Source organism: Balaenoptera musculus, chromosome 16, assembly GCF_009873245.2.
Source record: "Balaenoptera musculus isolate JJ_BM4_2016_0621 chromosome 16, mBalMus1.pri.v3, whole genome shotgun sequence".
Lineage (NCBI taxonomy): Eukaryota > Metazoa > Chordata > Mammalia > Artiodactyla > Balaenopteridae > Balaenoptera > Balaenoptera musculus.
This window is the reverse complement of record NC_045800.1, coordinates 52,709,820-52,734,033: the sequence shown is the minus strand read 5'-3', so window position 1 is coordinate 52,734,033 and position 24,214 is coordinate 52,709,820. Positions and strand designations below refer to the sequence as shown.

General features: G+C 38.1%; 1 protein-coding gene across 1 annotated transcript; it reads left to right on the top strand.

Moving 5' to 3' along the window:
• Nucleotides 1–21,977: 21,977 nt before the first annotated feature.
• On the top strand, nt 21,978–23,702 carry LOC118882305 (B-cell lymphoma/leukemia 10). Its single transcript, XM_036827826.1, has one exon. The coding sequence runs from the start codon at nt 21,984–21,986 to the stop codon at nt 22,683–22,685; it is 702 nt and encodes a 233-aa protein (XP_036683721.1). The 5' UTR covers nt 21,978–21,983; the 3' UTR covers nt 22,686–23,702.
• The last annotated feature ends 512 nt before the right edge of the window (nt 23,703–24,214 follow it).

Genomic DNA, 24,214 nt, shown 5'->3' with positions numbered 1-24,214 from the left:
ACAGCAAAGGAAACCATAAACAAGACAAAAAGACAACCCTCAGAATGGGAGAAAATATTTGCAAATGAAACAACTGACAAAGGATTAATCTCCAAAATACACAAGCAGCTCATGCAGCTCAATATCAAAAAACAAACAACTCAATCCAAAAATGGGCAGAAGACCTAAATAGACATTTCTCCAAAGAAGATATACAGATTGCCAACAAACACATGAAAGAATGCTCAACATCACTAATCATTAGAGAAATGCAAATCATAACTACAATGAGGTATCACCTCACACCACTCAGAATGATCATCATCAAAAAACCTACAAATAATAAATGCTTGAGAGGGTGTAGAGAAAAGGGAACACTCTTGCACTGTTGGTGGGAATGTAAATTGATACAGCCACTATGGAGAACAGTATGGAAGTTCCTTTAAAAACTAAAAATAGAACTACCATACGACCCAGCAATCCCACTACTGGGCGTATACCCTGAGAAAACCAGAATTTGAAAAGAGTCATGTACCACATTGTTCACTGCAGCTCTATTTACAATAGCCCGGACATAGAAGCAACCTAAGTGTCCATCATTGGATGAGTGGATAAAGAAGATGTGGCACATATATACAATGGAATAGTACTCAGCCATAAAAAGAAACGAAATTGAGTTATTTGTAGTGAGGTGGATGGACCTAGAGTCTGTCATACAGAGTGAAGTAAGTCAGAAAGAGAAAAACAAATACCGTATGCTAAAACATATATATGGAATCTAAAAAAAAATGGTCTGAAGAACCTAGGTGCAGGACAGGCATAAAGATGCAGACGTAGAGAATGGACTTGAGGACATGGGGAGGGGAAAGGGTAAGTTGGGACGTAGTGAGAGAGTGGCATGGACTTATATACACTACCAAATGTAAAATGGATAGCTTGTGGGAAGCAGCCGCGTATCACAGGGAGATCAGCTGGGTGCTTTGTGACCACCTAGAGGGGTGGGATAGGGAGGGTGGGAAGGAGACGCAAGAGGGAGGAGATCTGGGGATATATGTATATGTATAGCTGATTCACTTTGTTATAAAGCAGAAACTAACACACCATTGTAAAGCAATTATACTCAATAAAGATGTTTAAAAAAAAAGAAAGAAAGAAAACGGCAAAACACCTCTCTACCATTTTTTCAGCAGTAAGAACAAATGGGCATTTTTCTTCAAGTACTTACAAGTGTAATTTATTGTAAGCTGTAAATTACCTTGTGCTAGCTGGTGAGAATACTTCTTACCTAATTCTAAAATGTACAATACTGTGCTTCGGTGAAGGCAGATGGAGTCTGTTCTCTCCCCTTACGGTAGAGCTCATTGTCATCATGCCACCAGACTGCAACACCCCACCTGCCTCCATAGCAAGTCTCCCCACTATCCCAAATGCTCACCATCTGAAACGGCACCCATGGACCATAATGCATTTAAGATCAACTTTGATGATCATTTTTCAGCGACTGTAGGTGAATTCACTTCCCAGGCAGAAAAAGTCATGATACAGAAACAAAATCCTTTCCTCCCTGATGCAAAAGCTCTCTCACCCAGAACCCATCTTCCCCAGCATGCAAATACAACCTCTTCTTTCTTCCTCCACCTCAACTCGACCTTGAACTTGTGGGTTTTTTTCAGTTATCTTACTTATTACCCCAGTATTTGTCTCTACTTTGAATACTCGATCCAGATCTCAAGTAATTGCCACTTCCATTTCATTGAAGTCACATTTCTCGTCTTAAAACTTCTATTTTCCCCATTCACATCAATAAAGGTTGTCTTCTATCTGAGGGTCTGGATCTACTCTCCGAGTGACAGAATTACAGTTAAATTCAGGTATGACTGCAGATCCATTGGCTTTCCCATCACCCCAGATCAGGCACATGCCACTTGGCAAGGCATTTTGACCATATGAGGGCCCAGGGTGACACCTGAAACCACATCAGGACCATACAGCACTCTGATTTAGTAATTAGAGATGGCAACACACAAATGCAATTTAAAGTCCTGCAAATATGTTCTTTGAAGGAAAGATAAACTTGCAAAAAGAGCACACACACATAAAAACAACTGACGATAATAAGGGTAATAATGACCACGATATTAGCCAGTGTCTCAAATCTCATATTTTCCATATTTATAGGAAAACAAGATTTCTAGCAACTAAGATGTTGTCTTTTTTTCATTAACTGGTGTTATTTCTTCAACACAGACTTTTATGAGCTGTAAGAAGGCATATGGTAGTGCACATGTATTTTGTGGGGTGATACACACACAAACAATTCCTACTTCATAGTCTTTTATAATTCCCAAAGCTCTTCCCTGTCGATTTTCTTCTCAGAATGTCCCTGTGAAGGGACTATATTATTATCAACCCAATTATACAGGTGGGAAAGCTGAGATGGGAAAGTTTAAATGACTTGCCCAAGTTTAAGTCCAGGTCTCTGCCTCCCACCATTATGATGAAATGCCTTTCTCATTTCAAAAACTCCCTAGGATGTAATAAAGTTGAATTTGGTTATCACAGAGTTCTCTCTGTTTTTTGTCTAATTTGAAAGTGTTCTTGGTATAATAAAACATTCTCCCATCCTAGTGTGTGGTAGTACATGTGGGAACATAAAATAGAAAGGAACAGTGAGACAATACATTTACATGGCTCTAATTTCTCAAGCACTCAGAATTCTAGAGATAACCCCTGCAGTCCCAGTGTATTAATATAATACTCCTATTTGACGGATTAGGTCCGGAAAGCTTGCAAATTTAAAGAAGTGAAACTAGTAACTCTGACAGAGGAAAATGTAGAGTTCTACTCAAATACTTCATCCACTCACATGTGCTGATGTTAATAGCAATGACAAATTTGTTTGCAGTTTTATTCATGAAAACAAAAAGGCTGAAACTGCAATATAAATATCCTAATCCATCAAATTCCTGTTTTTAAAAAGACAGAAAACTAGTAAATGAATGAGATGTTCTGGTTGAGAGAAGATTTTTTTTTTTTAAGGTTTAATGACTCTAAGACCACTGTGTTGACCGGGAGCCCAGAACTGTTGCTTGATGAAGACAAAGATCCCAAGATCATCAGTATTAGATGGCCAAATCACTCACTCATCAATGCATTTAATAAATACTTTCTGAAAACTTATTTTTTTCTATGAATTAAGAAAGGCATTAGATAAATCTAGACGAATTTGCTCAAGGCAACTGAAGAGAGAAGTGCACTCAGAACAAAAAGCTGTTGTATCCATTTGAAATTAACTCAGCTGCCAGTAACAGAAGAGTGGCTGAAATACACAGGGGTTGATTTGTCTCATAGAATAAAATATCCAAAGAAGGTAGGTGTTGGCATTGATTCTGCTGACCAGAGATACCATCTGGAACATATTTTTATTTACCTTTCTGTTCCACAACATTTAACATTGTATCAATTGGTTTTTACTGCATGAAAAAACCTCCCAAAACTTAATGGCTTAATCAACAACGATTTATTACCTCATGCATGTGCAGGTCAGTTGTGATGTTCTGGTAAAGCCAGGCCTGGTTCAGCTATTCTCAATGGGGTCCACTTAAACGTTTGCAATCAGCTGTGGGTCAGTTGGGGAGAGCTGGCTTTGCTTTTTTGCTGAGCTCTCTGGGATCCCATGTCTGGGATCTTGGCTGGACTACCTGGGTTCATGTTTCCCCTTGTGGCTTCTAATCACCCAGCAGGCTAACTTGGGCTTGTTCTCCTGGGTGGGCAGGGATTCAAGAGACTGAGTAGAAATATGCAGGTCCTGAGGCTTGGTTCAGAATTGGCCCATTGATAATTGTGCTGAGGTCTGCTGGGAAAAGCAAGTCACAAGACCAGCCCAAACTCAAGAGGAAGGGAAACGGACTTCATATCTCTCTGAGAAGAACAATGGTACATGAATACAAAAGGAAAATCATTGTTGCCATTTCTGCAAATAACCTACTACAGTCTCCCCTCTGATCAAAATTATTCACAACCTTCCTATATGAAAAAGATTCATTCCCAACTGGCACTTCCAAAAGACTCATGTAATCAGGTCCACACTCTTATTAAAGTTTGGATTCTCTTGGTCTACATCCAATACAAGTTATTTGCCGCCACACACTCATGAAATAATGATGAGACAGAAAATTGGACAAACCACAACAGACGCTTTCATTTAAATGGGAAAAATGGAAGTTTGTAGCATTCTCTGGTCCATAGCAATTCTAAAATCCCACTGAACGAATGTTACCAGATCCTCAGATATGGGAGCAGGAAATGTTTCTTGATTACAGCCTAGTTCTGCTCCCTGGGGCTTGCCTCTAGTTCACTGTCCTCTGTTAATCCTGGGAATGGCTCACAAATCCATTGTTCACAATGCAATTGGCTTTGCCCTGTGGGTTCTTGGCTTCACCCTCGGAGACACAAGAAATAGCTGTGTTTGTAGTTGAGTAACTTTTTTCAGCCTGTTTATTTCTTGTGGAAATTTGGAGGCCCAAAGGCCTTTGTGAAATTTATAAAATCAGAGTCCCTTTAGATTCAGCTAGTGATGTTTCTGTTGGTACAAGTCTCTTAAAACTGTATAGGTTTTCCATATATCCCAGTATATTCTACTCCATTTGGAAAAAAAACACCCACAATTGTTTTCAAAACACACTTCTGTCTGTCTTAACTAACTCATAGCACTTTGGGCAAGGCAGTCTCTTAGAGAAAATGCCCTTTAGATCAGGGGTCCCCAACTCCCTGGCCGCCAACCGGTACTGGTCTGTGGCCTGTTAGGAACCTGGCCGCACGGCAGAAGGTGAGCAGCAGGCAAGTGAGCGAAGCTTCATCTGTACTTACAGCCGCTCCCCATCACTTGCATTACCACCTGAGCTCCGCCTTCTGTCAGATCAGTGGTGGCATTAGATTCTCATAGGAGCGCAAACCCTACTGTGAACTGTGCATGTGAGGGATCTAGGTTGCAGGCTCCTTATGAGAATCTAATGCCTGATGATCTGAGGTGGAGCTGAGATGGTGACGCTAGCCCTGGGAAGTGGCTGCAAATACAGATTATCATTAGCAGAGAGGTTTGAATCACAGAGACCATAATAAATCAATTGCTTTCAGACTCATATCAAAACCCTATCAGTGAGTGGCAAGCGACAATTATGCTGCATCTTACAGAGTAGACTGGACATAAGCAACACACTTCGGGTGTCACTGTCTCCCACCACCCCCAGATGGGACCATCTAGTTTCAGGAAAACAAGCTCAGGGCCCCCACTGATTCTGCATTATGGTGAGTTGTATAATTATTTCATTATATATTACAATGTAATAATAATAGAAATAAAGTGCACAATAAATGTAATGCATTTGAATCATCCTGAAACCATCCCCCACCGCCAGGTCCGTGGAAAAATTGTCTCCCATGAAACTGGTCCCTGGTTCCAAAAAGTTTGGGGACCGCTGCTTTAGATTACTATAAATCATGTTTCTAGCTAGAGAGGTTCTTCTAGATGTCTCCTTAATTCTTTCACACATTTTGATAAAGGATCTTAGGGGTGCTCTCCTGATTTGCTCTACACCTGTAGACTGTATTCTACCTCAAGAATCTTTTACTGGTTGAGAAGACTAGAGATAAGAAATAGTTTCATGTTCCATCCCTGCGAATCCTGGTTCCTTTATATTCCCTCTAAATTCTACTTGCAAACTAAATAGTTCTAACTTTACCTCATGTATCCCTTGAATTTCCTTATTATAAGCAGCTAAAATAAGGCAAATGAAAAGTTTATTAGGTATATATTTTAACCTTCCAAATTACTAAAGGCAACATTTTTCCAGTGGTTTCACTACTACATAACATAGAACTTTATTTATCCAGACTTCAGTAACAAGTGCCTTATCAATTTTTCAACTTCAACTAATTGCTCATCATTTTTCCAACTACTTCCAGCTGCCTGGTCCCAAAGTCAATGTTTCTACACACCTAGACTCATGTCTGAATCAGTTAGATTTTGCTTTGTAACAAGCCACCTCCAAATCTAACTTATTTGGAGCAGGAGTGTGAGGGTCAGCTGGGAAGATCTTCTGGGTGTGCTGGGCTCAGGTCTTTTGGCAAGGCTCACTTGTGTATCTGTGGCCACCCACAGGTTGGCTGAGACTGACCTCACATGTCTAGGGCTTTGTCTGCAACGACTGGAACAACTCTGCCCTGTGGTCTCTCACCCTCCAGTAAACTAGTTCTGATGGGTTCTCATGGCATGACAGAAATAAAAGAGAGTGAGCAGAAACATACAAGCCTCTTGAGACCTGGGCACAGAACTGAAAAACATCACTTCTGCTGTGTTCTGTTGCCCAAAGGAAGTCATAAATTCAATCCGAACTCAAAGGGTAGGGAAATAGACACAACTTTTTGATGGCACTTGCTGCAAAGTCACCTTGCAAAGGGAGGTGGACATGGGGAAGGAAGAAATGGGCCACTGTGTGAACAATTTAACAGAAGCACATGGAGTTTTATTCTCTTATGTATCACTTCATTATTCCATGTAACTACAACAGTTATCTGTGGGTGATCCTTTGCCACCATGTGAATAACATGTTTAATACACTTTCAAGTGATGGGTTTAATATTCATTGATAGTGCATGCCTTAAACTATTACACTGGAGTTTTCAAAATGATGATTTTATAATTATACCACATTTTCTCCATTTATTAGTTTCTCCATTTATTACTCTCCTTTTCCTTTCCTTCCCATTGGTTTTTGTATGACAGTAGATATGTGGATAATTTCATTCAGTGGATTAAAATCAATTAGAGTTAGTATTCTTTCTGATGCTCAAATTGTCCTAAATCTGGCCAGTGGGAGGTACATCAATCTGGTTCTTTGGTAATTTCAGCATGACTGCCGTGGTGTTTGCATACTTCCTTGTTTTGTTTTTAGAGTGCATCCAACCAAAAAAGTACAGTTAAAGTGCTCTGTTCAGAAGTTACTTAAACGAGTTACTCTCTCTGTGTAACTATATTATCTATTTGATATAGTTACATTCATTTGCTTTTACTTATATTCAATTTAAGGGTTTGATTTTTCTGTTTTAATTTTTGAATATATAAAACATTTACATGGTTTAAAATTAAAATAATATAAAACTATATATGCAATGTATACTCACTCCCATCCACAATCCCTCCATTGCATTCCTACCTATCCATCTCCTAATATATCCAGTCCCTAATATATTCTTCCAGTGTTTCTTTTGCAAAAATAAGAAAATATAAAGTGTTGCTGTGACCACAACATATCATTTAGAAAAAGTTAAATTGGATCCATACCTCAAGCTATACTCAGTATAATCAAATTTAAAAATGAACCATAAAAGTTACCCAAAAAAGTATACATTATTCTTGATAATCCAGGCGTAGAGCAAATTTTTAAAATATGACTCAAAAATCTAAAAGTTATAAGGTGAGAGACTGATTACCTTGACTACATAAAAATAAATCTTTAAAGGACAAAAAATACACATAATCAAAGGCAAATGATACAGTATGTAAAAGTATTTACAACCTATATCACAAAAAAAATCCTAATGGGCTTAATATAGCAAGAACTCTTAAAAATCAAGAAAAACACCAAGATGAACAAAATGGAAAAAGACAGTATAGAAAAAATGAAAAAAAAAGAATAGATATTTTACCACCAGTGCCACCCTACAAAAAAAAGTTAAGCAAATGGATCTTAACTACGTGAGAAGATGCTCAACTTCACTGGTAATAAGAAAAAATACACAAAGCCTTCATGAGGTAGTATTTATTGATTATACGATTGGTAAAAATCGAAAAGTGTGACAATGGACTCATTTCGGTGAGTCTGTGAGTCTCTCTCATACACAACTGCTGGGATTGAAAAAGGAAATAAACTTCTATGGAGGAGAATTTGGCAGTGTCTAGCAAGATTACAGATGAATTCACCCTTTGACAATCCAACCCACTTCAAAGTATGCAGGATATATACTTCCTCAAATATGCCCAAGATTATTTATTAAGGCATTGATTGTAACAGCACAAGATGAGACTCTAAAATATTCATGACTGATTGAATGAACTACATTCATGCAACGAAGTACTATGCAGCCTTAAAAAAACAATGCAGAGTGGAGGAGGAACCAAGATGGTGGAGTAGAAGGACGTGCTCTCACTCCCTCTTGTGAGAACACCAGAATCACAACTAGCTGCTGGACAATCATAAACAGGAAGACACTGGAACTCACCAAAAATGATACCCCACATCCAAAGACAAAAGAGAAGCCACAATGAGATGGTAGGAGGGGCACAATCACAGTAAAATCAAATCCCATAACTGGTGGGTGGGAGACTCACAGACTGGCAAACACTTATACCACAGAAATCCACCCACTGGAGTTAAGGTTCTGAGCCCCACATCAGGCTTCCAAATCTGGGGGTCTGGCAACAGGAGGAGGAATTCCTAGAGAATCAGATTTTGAAGTCTAGTGGGAATTGACTGCAGGACTTTGACAGGACTGGGGGAAACAGAGACTCCACTCTTGGAGGGCAAACAGAAAGTAGTGTGTGCATCAGGACCAAGGGGAAGGAGCAGTGACCCCAGTGGAGACTGAACCAGACCTACCTGCTAGTGTTGGAGGGTCTCCTGCAGAGGTGGAGGGCGGTTCTGTTTCACTGTGGGGACAAGGACACAGGCAGGAGAAGTTCTGGGAAGTACTCCTTGGCGTGACCCCTCCCAGAGTCTGTCATTAGCCCCACCAATGAGCCCAGGTAGGCTCCAGTGTTAGGTTGCCTCAGGCCAAACAACCAACAGGCAGGGAACCCAGCCCCACCGGTCAACAGTCAAGTGGATTAAAGTTTTACTGAGCTCTGCCCACCAGAGCAATAGTCAGCTCTACCCACCACCAGTCCCTCTCATCAAGCCTCTTAGATAGCCTCATCCACCAGAGGGCAGACAGCAGAAGCAAGAAGAACTACAGTCCTGCAGCCTGTGGAACAAAAACCACATTCACAGAAAGACAGACAAGATGAAAGGCAGAGGGCCATATACCAGATGAAGGAACAAGATAAAACCCCAGAAAAACAACTAAATGAAGTGGAGATAGGCAACCTTCCAGAAAAAGGATTCAGAATAATGATAGTAAAGATGATCCAGGACCTCAGAAAAAGAATGGAGGCAAAGATTGACAAGATGCAAGAAATCTTTCACAAAGACCTAGAAGAATTAAAGAACAAACAAACAGAGACGAACAATACAATAACAGAAATGAAAACTACACTAGAAGGAATCAAGAGCAGAATAACTGAGGCAGAAGAACGGATAAGTGACCTGGAAGACAGAATGGGGGAATTCACTGCTACAGAACAGAATAAAGAAAAGAGAATGAAAAGAAATGAAGACAGCCTAAGAGACCTCTGGGACAACATTAAATGCAACAACATTTGCATTATAGGGGTCCCAGAAGGAGAAGAGAGAGAGAAAGGACCAGAGAAAATATTTGAAGAGATTATAGTCGAAAACATCCCTAACATGGGAAAGGAAAGAGCCACCCAAGTCCAGGAAGCTCAGAGAGTCCCATACAGGATAAACCCAAGGAGAAACACACCGAGAAACATAGTAATCAAATTAACAAAAATTAAAGACAAAGAAAAATTATTGAAAGCAGCAAGGGAAAAACGACAAATAACATACCAGGGATCTCCCATAAGGTTAACAGCTGATTTCTCAGCAGAAACTCTACAAGCCAGAAGGGAGTGGCATGATATACTTAAAGTGATGAAAGGGAAGAACCTACAACCAAGATTACTCTACCCGGCAAGGATCTCATTCAGATTTGATGGAGAAATCAAAAGCTTTATAGACAAGCAAAAGCTAAGAGAATTCAGCACCACCAAACCAGCTCTACAAAAAATGCTAAAGGAACCTCTCTAAGTGGGAAACACAAGAGAAGAAAAGGACCTACAAAAACAAACCCAAAACAATTAAGAAAATAGTCATAGGAACATACGTATTGATAATTACCTTAAACGTGAATGGATTAAATGCTCCAACCAAAAGACACAGGCTTGCTGAATGGACACAAAAGCAAGACCCATAAATATGCTGTCTACAAGAGACCCACTTCAGACCTAGGGACACATACAGACTGAAAGTGAGGGGATGGAAAAAGATATTCCATGCAAATGGAAATCAAAAGAAAGCTGGAGTAGCTATACTCATATCAGATAAAATAGACTTTAAAATAAAGAATGTTACAAGAGGCAAGGAAGGACACTACATAATAATCAAGGGATCAATCCAAGAAGAAGATAGAACAATTATAAATATATATGCACCCAACATAGGAGCAGCTCAATACATAAGGCAACTGCTAATAGCTATAAAACAAGAAATCGACAGTAACACAATAATAGTGGGGGACTGTAACACCTCACTTACAACAATGGACAGATTATCCAAAATGAAAATAAATAAGGAAACAGAAGCTTTCAATGACACAATCGACCACATAGATTTAATTGATATTTATAGGACATTCCATCCAAAAACAGCAGATTACACTTTCTTCTCAAGTGCACACGGAACGTTCTCCAGGATAGATCACATCTTGGGTCACAAATTAAGCCTCAGTAAATTCAAGAAAATTGAAATCATATCAAGCATCTTTTCTGACCACAATGCTATGAGATTAGAAATGAATTACAGGGGGGAAAAACGTAAAAAACACAAACACCTGGCAGCTAAACAATACGTTACTAAATAACCAAGAGATCACTGAAGAAATCAAAGAGGAAATCAAAAAATACCTAGGGACAAATGACAATGAAAACACGACGACCCAAAACCTATGGGATGCAGCAAAAGCAGTTCTAGGAGGGAAGTTTATAGCTATACAAGCCTACCTAAAGAAACAAGAAAAATCTCAAGTAAACAATCTAACCTTACACCTAAAGAAACTAGAGAAAGAAGAACAAACAAAACCCAAAGTTAGCAGAAGGAAAGAAATCATAAAGATCAGAGGGGAAATAAATGAAATAGAAACAAAAAAAAAAACAATAGCAAAGATCAATAAAACTAAAAGCTGGTTCTTTTAGAAGAGAAACAAAATTGATAAACCATCAACCAGGCTCATCAAGAAAAAGAGGGAGAGGACTCAAATCAACAAAATTAGAAATGAAAAAGGAGATATTACAACAGACACCACAGAAATACAAAGCATCCTAAGAGACTACTACAAGCAACTCTATGCCAATAAAATGGACAACCTGGAAGAAATGGACAAATTCTTAGAAAGGTATAATATTCCAAGACTGAACCAGGAAGAAACAGAAAATATGAACAGACCAACCACAAGTAATGAAATTGAAACTGTGATTAAAAATACTCCAACAAACAAGTACAGGACCAGATGGCTTTACAGGTGAATTCTATCAAACATTTAGAGAATAGCTAACACCCATCCTTCTCAAACGCTTCCAAAAAATTGGAGAGGAAGGAACATTCCCAAACTCATTCTATGAGTCCACCATCACCCTGATACCAAAACCGGACAAAGATACTACAAAAAAAGAAAATTACACACCAATATCAATCATGAATATAGATGCAAAAATCCTCAACAAAATGCCAGCAAACAGAATCCAACAACACATTAAAAGGATCATACACCACGATTTAGTGGGATTTATATACGAGGGATGCAATGTTCACAATGTTCACAAATCAATCAATGTGATAAACCATATTAACAAACTGAAGAATAAAAACCATATGATCATCTCAATAGATGCAGAAAAAGCTTTTGACAAAATTCAACACCCATTCATGATAAAAACTCCCAGAAAGTGGGCATAGAGGGGACCTACCTCAACATAATAAAAGCCATAGACGACAAACCCACAGCAAACATCATACTCAATGGTGAAAAACTGAAAGCATTTCCTCTGAGATCAGGAACAAGACAAGGATGTCCACTCTCACCACTATTATTCAACATAGTTTTAGAAGTCCTAGCCACAGCAATCAGAGAAGAAAAAGAAATGAAAGGAATACAAATTGGAAAAGAAGTAGTAAAACTGTCACTGATTGCAGATGACATGATACTATACATAGAGAATCCTAAAAATGCCACCAGAAAACTACTAGAGCTAATCAATGAATTTGGTAAAGTTGCAGGATACAAAATTAATGCACAGAAATCTCTTGCATTCCTACACACTAATGATGAAAAATCTGAAAGAGAAATTAAGGAAATACTCCCATTTACCACTGCAACAAAAAGAATAAATTACCTAGGAATAAACCTACCTAGGGAAACAAAAGACCTGTATGCAGAAAACTATAAGACACTGATGAAAGAAATTAAAGATGATACCAACAGATGAAGAGATATACCATGTTCTTGGATTGGAAGAATCAATATTGTGAAAATGACTATACTACCCAAAGCAATCTACAGATTCAATGCAATTCCTATCAAACTACCAATGGCATTTTTTACAGAACTAGAACAAATCATCTTAAAATTTGTATGGAGACACAAAGGACTCCGAATAGACAAAGCAGTCTTGAGGGAAAAAAACGGAGCTGGAGGAATCAGACTCCCTAACTTCAGACTATACTATAAAGCTACAGTAATCAAGACAATATGGTACTGGCACAAAAACAGAAACATAGATCAATGGAACAATATAGAAAGCCTGGAGATAACCCACGCACCTATGGTCAACTAATCCATGACAAAGGAGGGAAAGATATACAATGGAGAAAAGACAGTCTCTTCAATAATTGGCGCTGGGAAAACTGGACAGCTACATGTAAAAGAATGAAATTAGAATACTCCCTAACACCATACACAAAAATAAACTCAAAATGGATTCGAGACCTAAATGTAAGACCGGACACTATAAAACGCTTAGAGGAAAACATAGGAAGAGCACCCTTTGACACAAATCACAGCAAGATCTTTCTTGATCCACCTCCTAGAGTAATGGAAATAAAAACAAAAATAAACAAATGGGACCTAATGAAACTTCAAAGCTTTTGCACAGCAAAGGAAACCATAAACAAGACGAAAAGACAACCTTCAGAATGGGAGAAAATATTTGCAAATGAATCAATGGACAAAGGATTAATCTCCAAAATATATAAACAGGTCATGCAGCTCAATAGTAAAGAAACAAACAATCCAATGCAAAACTGGGCAGAAGACCTAAATAGACATTTCTCCAAAGAAGACATACAGATGGCCAAGAAGCACACGAAAAGCTGCTCAACATCACTAATTATTAGAGAAATGCAAATCAAAACTACAATGAGGTATCACCTCACACCAGTTAGAATGGGCATCGTCAGAAAACCTACAAACAACAAATGCTGGAGAGGGTGTGGAGAAAAGGGAACCCTCTTGCACTGTTGGTGGGAATGTAAATTGATACAACCACCATGGAAAACAGTATGGAGGTTCCTTAAAAAACGAAAAATAGAATTACCATATGATCCAGCAATCCCACTACTGGGCATATACCCAGAAAAAAACATAATTCAAAAAGACACATGCACCCCAATGTTCATTGCAGCACTATTTACAATAGCCGGGTCATGCAAGCAACCTAAATGCCCATCGACAGACAAATGGGTAAAGAAGTTGTGGTACATATATACAATGGAATATTACTCAGCCATAAAAGGGAATGAAATTGAGTCATTTGTTGAGATGTGGATGGATCCAGAGACTGTCATACAGAGTGAAGTAAGTCAGAAAGAGAAAAACAGATATCGTATATTAACACATGTATGCGGAACCTAGAAAAATGGTACAGATGAACCGGTTTGCAGGGCAGAAGTTGAGACACAGATGTAGAGAACAAATGTATGGACTCCAAGGGAGAAAAACCATGGTGGGGTGGGGATGGTGGTGTGCTGAATTGGGCGATTGGGATTGACATGTATACACTGATGTGTGTTAAATTGATGACTAATAAGAACCTGCAGTATAAAAAAAACAAACAAAAAAAAAACAACTAATACTAAACTTTCTTTGGGTTATTTGTATGGAAATATGTTAATATAAATGTTTCAGACATTACATGAAATTTCTAAAAATCTTATACGTTCTGGTATAATGTTATAAGTCATAATTCTAGATATTACTTTAAAATGTATATCTCAGAAGTAACTAAATTTCCTTGTCAATTGCATTATTTTGAACTTTCATCAAATCTTTAACCGTGGTCATTTTTAAGTCTTTTGTCATTTGCAGACAGTTCTGGGTGTACTCTGATGCTTTTGCAAATACACTCCTATAAAAGGGTTTCATCTTCAAGGAATTCATGGAAAAGACTCTGACAAGTACAGGTTTCTGGTAACAGACTATACTGCTGAACTGAATGAATAAGCATTTTCAGAACTCTAATGGAAAACTGATGAATTCATAAAAGTGCTAACAAATTATCAAGATAAAAAAAATTAATTACATGGGACTGAGTGAACTGATGAGGATGATTATAATTTTTGTGACTTTCTGTTTGAATAAAAAAAAATCCCACAAGGACTAAGAGGCAAAAAATATACAAATCAATTTTCATTGCAAAGTAAAGGAGCTGTTACAGTGGAGGATTACTGGACTGAATGTCAATATTATGACATAGTATGAGTGTGTTTTGTGTTTGGTAATTGCAATCATGTTGCTTTTGTTGTGGTCATCCATTTACAATGCTTGGTGTCAGTTTATTTATCTCTTGTAAAAATAAAATACAGTGTGTGTGGGGGGGAAATGCAAAAGGGCTGTATAAACTGGTACAAAACAATTTCCAGGATATACTGATAAGTGAAAAAAAAGGAAGGGGCTTTATTTATATTATGACATTTTTTTGTGTCAGACAAAGAAAAGGAGTAAGTTTTGTTGTTTTTTTTTTTAAGTAAAGAGTTGAAATAGTAAGTTTTTGAATAGAAGGTAACATTGAGCCTTCTCTTCATACCCACAGGGAGAGGAGGAATTGGCACAGAAATTTGCTAAGGATCTAGATTATGATAATGAGAAGAAAGTGTGTAGTTTTAAATGACGACGTGATCAAATCTGCGTTTGGGGAGATGTCCCATCACATCATAGTGGTTGACGCAGAGACATGAATGGTTTAAAGAGACCAGTGAGACAACTAAAGCAACAATCTAGGATGGATAGGTACATGGAAGAATCTGAGAAATGTCTTCTAGAAAAAACTGTGAGAAAGTGCCTTGAAAAGTCTTTGGCCATAATTGAGAAGCCACATCAAAGCCACATCAAGGTGTATAATTTCTTACAGTTAAATTACTAGGGAAATGCTCAAAATAATTATAGATTTAAAAGGAGAAGAGAAAGGAGGAAGAGGTGGAGAGGAAGGAGAAGAGTCATAGTAATCTTCACTGTGTCATCATGGCCAAGTGATGCTGCTGATTTTGGATTAAATCAAGGAAGTCTTTCCATGTTCTGGCATCAGCTACACTCCTCAGCTGACAAACTTCCTCATCCTGTAAACCTCGGCCCACACACCACCATCTCTGCCTCCAGAGAGGACTGGTGGTCCATTCTCTCCTGGACCCCTTCCTTGAGGCTTCCATGATGGCTTGTGCATATTTCTACCACTGTACTTACCACACTGTTGTAAAATTCTCTGCTTGTGCACCTCTCTTACCCACAAAACATGGGCATCTTAAAGGGAAGATGGATTTTACCATCTGTGTCTCCACCGGGACTGGTTGAGGGCCCAGCACATGGTAGATGCTCAGTAAATGTTGGCTGAATGAATGAGTAAAGGACTGAATGAATTCAATTTGGCAGAAAAAAATACAAAATCTGCTTTTTTTATTAAAAACTGAACAAGCAGATTGAATTAAATCATCAAGCCTGATTGAATGGTTTAGCCTGGAAAAGATGTGAACATTTTTTAGACTCATTAATTTGCTCTGGAAAATGAAAGTACTAATTATATGTAGGATTAGTCAACTGAATCCTGCCTTCTAATTTTCTTACTGATAGATTTCTTAATGATGGTAGTGAAGACAATCCCCATAGATTCAAGGAATTTATACAGATTTCATCAATCCAAAATCCTAGTAAGAAGATTAATTGGATCAGACTGCTGCTTCCACTTTGGATTCTTTCAGACTGACCTAACTTTAAGCCCCAGAACTACACGTGCTAAAATCTGTTCTATGCACAGCTGCACGTACTCTATGTAATCCACTGGTGGTGTTGGTACCTCAATTTCAAGAAATGAGAATTTTCTTAATTTACAATGGATTACATATCTAGTAAATTACAGCATTCTTAGGCCATTATTATAAGTTTTTCTCTACTAACTGAGGGGTTTTTTGGTGTCACAGACTTTTTTAAAATTTATTTTATTAAAAGTATAGTTGATTTACAGGGTTGTGTTAATTTCTACTGTATAGCAAAGCAATTCAGTTATATGTATACTAATTGAGTTTTAACAAGTAAGGGTATTACTTTAAAAAAATTAAAAATAGTTTTTTAAGGAAAGAGAAAGTAGAAAACTTTTTTTCTAATTCTGAGAATCTATCCTAAGGAAATGGCTATAAATAGAATTACTTTGTTACAAAAAGAGTTCAACATATCACTTTTTTTTAAATATCAGAAAACAGGGAGTATCCTAAATGGCCAAACATGGAAGCATAATTAAGACAGACTGTATTATACACGGTATAAATTTCTCAACTCTCTGATTTTTTTTTTCTCTCTCTCTCTCCACCCATTGTCCCACTGACAGTGAATATTTTGGGTTTTTTTTTCTTAATTCTTAGTATTTTCTTTCATAAAGAAAAATAGAAGTTGTCAGAAGCAAATGTCCTCATATTCCCATCAAACTAACCACAGCTCACTACACTTGCAGTCACCCTCAGCTTTTCTCCTGTTACAAGAGAAGTGTTCAAAAACCAAATTCTCCATATTACTCTGATCTCTTCCAATTGCACTTTCTTGGGGGACTTTCTACTCCACTCTTCTGGATCATTCTGCTCACTCTAGTTTCTTTAAAAAATACAAACAGAACAAATTTTCCCTAGCCCCATACCTCATTCTTTCTACTGCCCTAATTATCTTCCCCTCAAAATTAAATTTCATCAGAACAAATTATAAACTGCTTCCACTTCCGAACCTCCCAGTCTTTCTTTGGTAGATACCAACAGAGCCTTTGCCCTCACCAATTAATTGAAAATTATCTTAATAAGGACAATGATGATCTTACTGCAGCTACATCAAATGAGCAATTTTCAGTTCTCACCTTACCAGACTTTTCAATAGTACTGTATGCCAGGGATTGGCAAACTACAGGCCATTATATGTTTTGTAATAAAGTTTAATTGGAACACGGCCAGGCTCATTCACTTATATATTATCTAGGGCTGATTTCGTGCTAGCACGGCAGAGTAATAGTCTCTCCTCTCTGACCCACACTCTTCCCTTAGCTTCTCTGAAAACAATCTCTTGGTTTTCCTTCTACTTCTCTGGCTCTTCTGCCTTCTTTTTTAGTCTCCTTTGGTGGCTCCACCTCTTCTATGAGTCTTTAAATATTAGAGTTCCAGGAGCTTAATCCTGGATCTTCTCCTCTTCTCATACATTTTACCCCTAGAGAGCCTCATCTATTCCTGTAGCTAAAATAACATCTCTAGGTTGACAGTTATCACGGCATATCTCCAAATCAGACCTCTCCCTGTGCTCCAGAATCATATAAAACATCTCCATTTGGATGTTTCACTGCAACGTAGAAGTCCAAAACTGCACTCTTACTATCCCCCTCCTCACACATGAAATCTGTTCCTCATGAAGACTTTCTTATCTAGGTTCATGGAACTCCAATAGATTTATTAGCTCAAGTTAGAAATCTGGTGGTTGTACTTGATAACTTCTTCCTCAGTTCAGTACTGTCAATTCCATTGTCAGGATAGGTCTTGAAGCTATTGATGTCTTTACATCACTGCATCATTTCTGCAAGCAACTATCATTTCTCTCCTGGACTATTGTACTTGCTCTGCTCAAATCAGTGAAATGATTCAAATCCATGAATCTTCCAGAGGACATTTTAGATATGGCCTCTGCTTATCACTGTAGGGTTCTATTGTACATAATCTGACCCCTGTCCACATCTTCTTCATATCAGGACACTCCTCCACTTGTCCATTACACACCGCCCACACTAACTTTCTTTTAGATCATAGAAGACAACAAGTTACTTCCTGTCTTGGAGATTTTCACTCATCCTTTCCCCCTCTTCAGCTGGTTAACTCCTATGCATCCTTCAAGTCTCAGCTTCAATGTCACTTTCTCAGAGACGTCTTCCTTGACCACCCAATGGAAACCAGGTCATTTGTTATAATTTCTTATTACACTTGACTTCTCTATCATAGAGTACCAGGTATGACTCAAAGTCCACAAAGACAAATACTCAAGATTTATTAGATTTCCTTGTTTGGACAAAATCAAATTAATTTTGTCTATCCACTCTCTCAGGCAAATGAGAAATTCAACTTCAGTAATCCTTGGGAATTCCCAACATGCAGTTATGCCAAATATAAGGGTAATTATACAGCACCAGGGAGTACAGGAAGCTTTTCTGATCATCAAGCCTCTGTGCACACAGCTTAGTGTTGAGATGCTCACTGCCCAAGCTCATGTGGTCAGTGCTTTCTAGTTCCAGAGGCTATTCTTTTGTGCCATTTTGGGGCCCACAGATCTCTGGGAGCACCTGCTTACATGTACCTCACAACCATTTCTCTAAGGACTTGCCATTCTCTTGAAGTCACAATGTCCCAGAACCCTCAGCCCTTCTCCTCTTACCAGTCAAGAATCTCACCTCTCTACCTCATTGCCTCTCAAAGTATTCTCCCTTTCCTCTCTCCTTCAGGTCACCTGCCTAATCCCAAAGCTTTATTATCTGATCCTTGATGGAGGAAATCTTCTATCCACCCTGACTGATTCTTCCTTATCGTTCATGGTCACTAATCTTAGATTGGCTCTCAACACTGTTTAGGACCCTTGCAAGTTTCTCCAGTAAGCTTGCTTTCCTATTGTCCAAAGTAACTCCTTTGTATCTTCTTCTCTCTCTTCTAATCACCTCCTGCCTCTTATAACCCCTCCTCACTCTCAACTAATGATCCTCCCTGTATATCACTGGAGCAAATAAGCCAGGCCCACAAACATCCTCAGATTTCCTATACCTAGTGTATAAACCTACTCAAACCCATCTTCTTCTTCTTCAGTCCTATTACAAATAAGGAAATTTCCTAATTCCTATTAAATACCAGTTTATCTGCCTGTTGTCTGAATTCTTTTACTTCTTGCTGTCTTCAAGAATTTTCTTCTTCAGTTTCCCCTTCTCTGCTTGACTACCAATCTCTCCCTCTCACCTGCATTATTTTCCATCAGCACACATGCTTACCCATTATTTTCCATTTTTAAGTTAAAAATAACTTTATTTATTTATTTTTAAATTTTATTTATTTATTTTTGGCCACGCCACTCAGCATGCGGGATCTTAGTTCCCCGACCAGGGATCAAACCCTCGTCCCTGCAGTGGAAGCACAGAGTCTCAACCACTGGACTGCCAGGGAAGTCCCCAAAAATAACTATTTTTCACCCTCTGCCTCATTTCGCTTATTCCCTTCACAGCCCAATCTGAATGTTCTAGTTTTCCAGGTATACTACCTTTAGTTACTCACCTCCCATTGATACCTCATCCCATATTATCCTGGTTTCTGCCTTTATCATTTAAGCAAAAATTCTCCTATCAAAATTACCAAAAAACTACATGTTGTCAAATCTTGACATTTTTAAACCACAGTTTCACTTAGTCTCTTGAAACACTCAACACAATTCCTCCTCCTGAAAACACCCTACATTTTTGCCTTTATATAAGCACACTCCCCTAGTTTTCCTCAAATCAGGCCTGGCCATGTCTTTTTAGCTACCTTTTCAGGTTTCTCCTCTGCCAGATATATGAATATTTAAGGTTTTTGGGTCTTGAGAAGACAGGCATTACAGAACCAATTTCTTAGAGGTACTGAGTTTCTGGACCAAGTTCTGTTTAGGCCAAAAAGGCATTGGTTGTTCTGGGGTTAGAACCCCAGGCAATCATAAAGACAACTACTTTATGAGTGCAACTGATGTGACTCTTGATTCATTCTGAGATGACAGATTTAATCATGGAGTTAATTAGCATTCTAGTGGCTTACTTAGTTCTACCTCAAACATGCCCTGTTTGGGAAAGACTAATATCTCCAACTTGGCACTAGAGCTCATTCCTTTTTTTTTTTTTTTTGGCCTGACCAAGGATTGAACTTGGGCCACGGCAGTGAAAGCACCAAGTCCTAACCACTGGACCACCAGGGATCTCCCTAGAGCCCATTCCTTAACAGGAAATTTTCACTTTCAGGAATGCCTTCTTCTGTGTCCCTTCTACTCTGAAATTCCCATAGTTGAGATCATCTACAGCCGAGAACAGATGGGAAGTTTAGTTCACACCAGCATAGATGATCAATTTTATTGGATACTTGACTTTTAATATCTTAAGACTTCCAACCCCCCAAGATTCCTAGGCGGAACCTTCTTGCTAAAGCCTGAATTCCAGTGTTAACTGCATAGCTGTGCCTAGGTGATTAGCCTTCTGGAAAATGTGACCCATTCAGCACCATCTACAATAACAGCGCTCTACTGATAGCTGCAAATAGATGCAAAGGTCTCTGTTCATCTGTGCTTCTGATGTTTCCAAAGTCACTCAAGAGGGAGTGCTGGGAAAGGTGTTATTTTGAGAAGTCATATTCTACATAGACAGGTGTGTCATTCAAGGAGATCCAGGATGCAGTGTTCTCCTAATGGTTCGACAGCACCCCACTGGCCTTCACTTGCCATGGCTGTCCAGTTAAAAATCTGCGTGTGACCCTAAGACTTCAGGTAGTCACACATCAAAATTGCAAACACCTACAACACTTCTTCCATAGCCTCAACATCTCCAGGATTGTTATAAGCTCTCCCAATCCCCTGAAGCAACTTAGGAACAACTGCTCTGAAATTTATCTCCCACATTTCTGTCTCAAAATAACAGATTCCAAATGCATGGTAGTTATTGGCTTTGGGATTTTTCCTGCTAGAATTGGCAAAAAAGAAAAAAAATTGCAGCCCATATTATTTCTTTTCTTTACATATTCTGAATGCCTGCATTCAGGTTCAGGGAAAGACCTGAGACAGGGCTCACCTACAAATTTCTATAGCTTGCCACCCCTGCACCATACGTATTTAAGTTGACTCAATGAACAAGAGATAAACATTGAATGATGGTTGTGGATTCCAGAAACTCAAAATGCAGTTTCAATCACAGTGAAAGAAGAAAGTGGCAACCAACAGAAAAGTGTGTGAGTATGTTCAGAGCAGCCAAAAAAATCTCAGAAATAGAGGCTTCAAGATTTAGTATTAAACAGCTAACTAGCCCTTGACCTTTGGAACTGAGATATCAGAAATTCAAGGAGGAAAACAAATAATTTCAAGAAACAGGTTTTGCTTTATATTAAAACTTGTGGAAAAGAGAAAAAAATCTTCCAAACCAGGAAATATAAGCACTGTCCCTACATACAGTAAAGGAGGAAAAGCTCAGTCTAGGCAGCAGGCTTGAGCTGTGGGCGGAACCTGCTTGAAAGAAGGATGCTCTTGACAGATGAGAATGAAAAGAGGACCTAGAGGGAGAAAGGACTGTTGTGAATATAACCTGTAGGGAGTTTTGGCTACACTGGAGTAACACAACTTACTCAGACCTTCTAGAACACGAGAGCTGTTGGGAAAGGAACAAATGGCAGAGCTCACAACAGCTCTCACCGAGAACCTGAGGATCCAGTCTTTGGAACAAGAGCAATGCATGGTAAGACATGGAGAGAGAAGATACTTTTGTACCTAGTTAAGAAAGTATATTCTCGCCCGCCTTCACCATGGAGCCCACTGCGCCGTCCCTCACCGAGGAGGACCTGACTGAAGTGAAGAAGGACGCTTTAGAAAATTTGCGTGTATACCTGTGTGAAAAAATCATAGCTGAGAGACATTTTGATCATCTACGTGCAAAAAAAATACTCAGTAGAGAAGACACTGAGGAAATTTCTTGCCGAACATCAAGTAGAAAAAGGGCTGGAAAATTGTTAGACTACTTACAAGAAAACCCCAAAGGACTAGATACCCTGGTTGAATCTATTCGGCGAGAAAAAACACAGAACTTCCTGATACAGAAGATTACAGATGAAGTGCTAAAACTTAGAAATATAAAACTAGAACATCTGAAAGGACTGAAATGTAGCAGCTGTGAGCCTTTTCCAGATGGAGCCACAAACAACCTCTCCAGATCAAATTCAGATGACAGTAATTTCTCTGAAAAACTGAGAGCATCCACCGTCATATACCATCCAGAAGGAGAATCCAGCACAGCCCCCTTTTTTTCTACTGATTCTTCTCTGAATTTGCCTGTCCTAGAAGTAGGCAGAACTGAAAACCCCACCTTCTCTTCAACTACGCTTCCTAGACCTGGGGACCCTGGGGCTCCTCCTTTGCCACCAGAGCTGCAGTTAGAAGAAGAAGGAACTTGTGGAAACTCTAGTGAGATGTTTCTTCCCTTAAGATCACGTGCTCTTTTGCGGCAATGACAGTTTACTGCCTTTTAATTTTTTTAATGATGACAAAAAATATTTGAAAGGATATGAATCTTATAAAATTGCTGTAATGACTTATTAACATTTGATACATGTCTTAAAATGCAACGTAAACATACTTTGTAAATAGAATTTTTTAGAATAAAAGAAGCATACTTGTAGATAGCTAAAGTCGTGTTGATCATGTACTCCAGTATTTTCTCTTCATTTTTGAGGTAATTTAGTGTTTGCACTTTTGTTTTATGTTTTAAGACTAATTTTAATAGAGAACATTTCTCTATTTGAGAATAGAGTCTTAGGCTGGGAACAATGTTTCTTCTCTGTGCATTTGTGCTAATAAATTTCACAGTCTAATAGTCCTTTCCAACCATTCAACAGTACATTTTCAGAATTAAGCTGTTCGTATTCGGTAATAAAGCCAATCACTGCTGGGAAAACTGCCAGCGTACAGAAAAGAATCTTTTTCCCACTCAATTGGGCTTACAGGCACTTAGAAAGTCCCCTTCTGATTCAGAGGAATATCTATCTAATGGAGTTTGAGCCACCTACGGTGTCAATTTGCCAAAATACATTTCTTATTAATCTTACTAATTAATACTACTTTCTTAAGATTTTCACACTCTTTGCTTTATCATTTTCATTCCTAAAGAAAAATCTTGGCATAAACTTCAGTTATTACATATAATTTAATGAGATTTTTAAAATACTTTTTCTGTACTTTTTGTTCCCTTTTAATGAGGACCACTGTACAGTTGAAATAATTAGAACAAAATGGTTTTTGTGTGTGTATATGTGACAATTCTGTTTTTAGTACTATTTGGAACAAGCGGGCCATTAGCTAGATATGTCTTTTTGTTCTATGACAAAGTTTGACTAATTTTACAAATTTATAAATCTTTCATTGTTTTCATTAAACTATATCTATTTCTAGATATCTGTCTCATATATATTTCCACTACTTGCAAAAAGCAGAGATGGAAATATGCTATTAAGAATAAATGTTAAGTTGTAGGGCTGTGTTTTGGAAGTTTCAAATTTTTCAATAGGAAATAAATACCTAAAACTTTTTTTATATGTACCAATTTTAATAGGAAACATTAATTCAGGTTGTGAGATGGAGTTGCACTTCTGGATGGACTGATGAAATTATCAATCATGAAGAAGATTGGCATATTGACTTTAAAAAAATTTTAAAGACTGGGTGATTTTTGTAGTATAAACATTTTCTAATGATTATGGAGAAATATGTTTCACCTCCAGGGTAGCATAACAAAATAGTGGCAATTTAAAAAAAAAATAGTGGCATAATACTTAAAGAAACCTTTTTCAAAAGCAGAAGCAAGCTTTTCATTTCATTAAAATAAAATTTGATATGCAGTTACTTTTTTAAAAATTTAAATAGGATTTATTTGGAATCAAAGATCATAATTTAGATATGGTGTAGCACCTATATTTATAGTTTTCTTTCAGACTGTTGACTAACTATGTAGACAATAAAATTAAGGTTTGTTTTTTTTTAATTT

Excerpts from the sequence above, each read along its gene's own strand:
- LOC118882305 (XM_036827826.1), top strand. The coding sequence starts at position 21,984 with ATGGAGCCCACTGCGCCGTCCCTCACCGAGGAGGACCTGACTGAAGTG.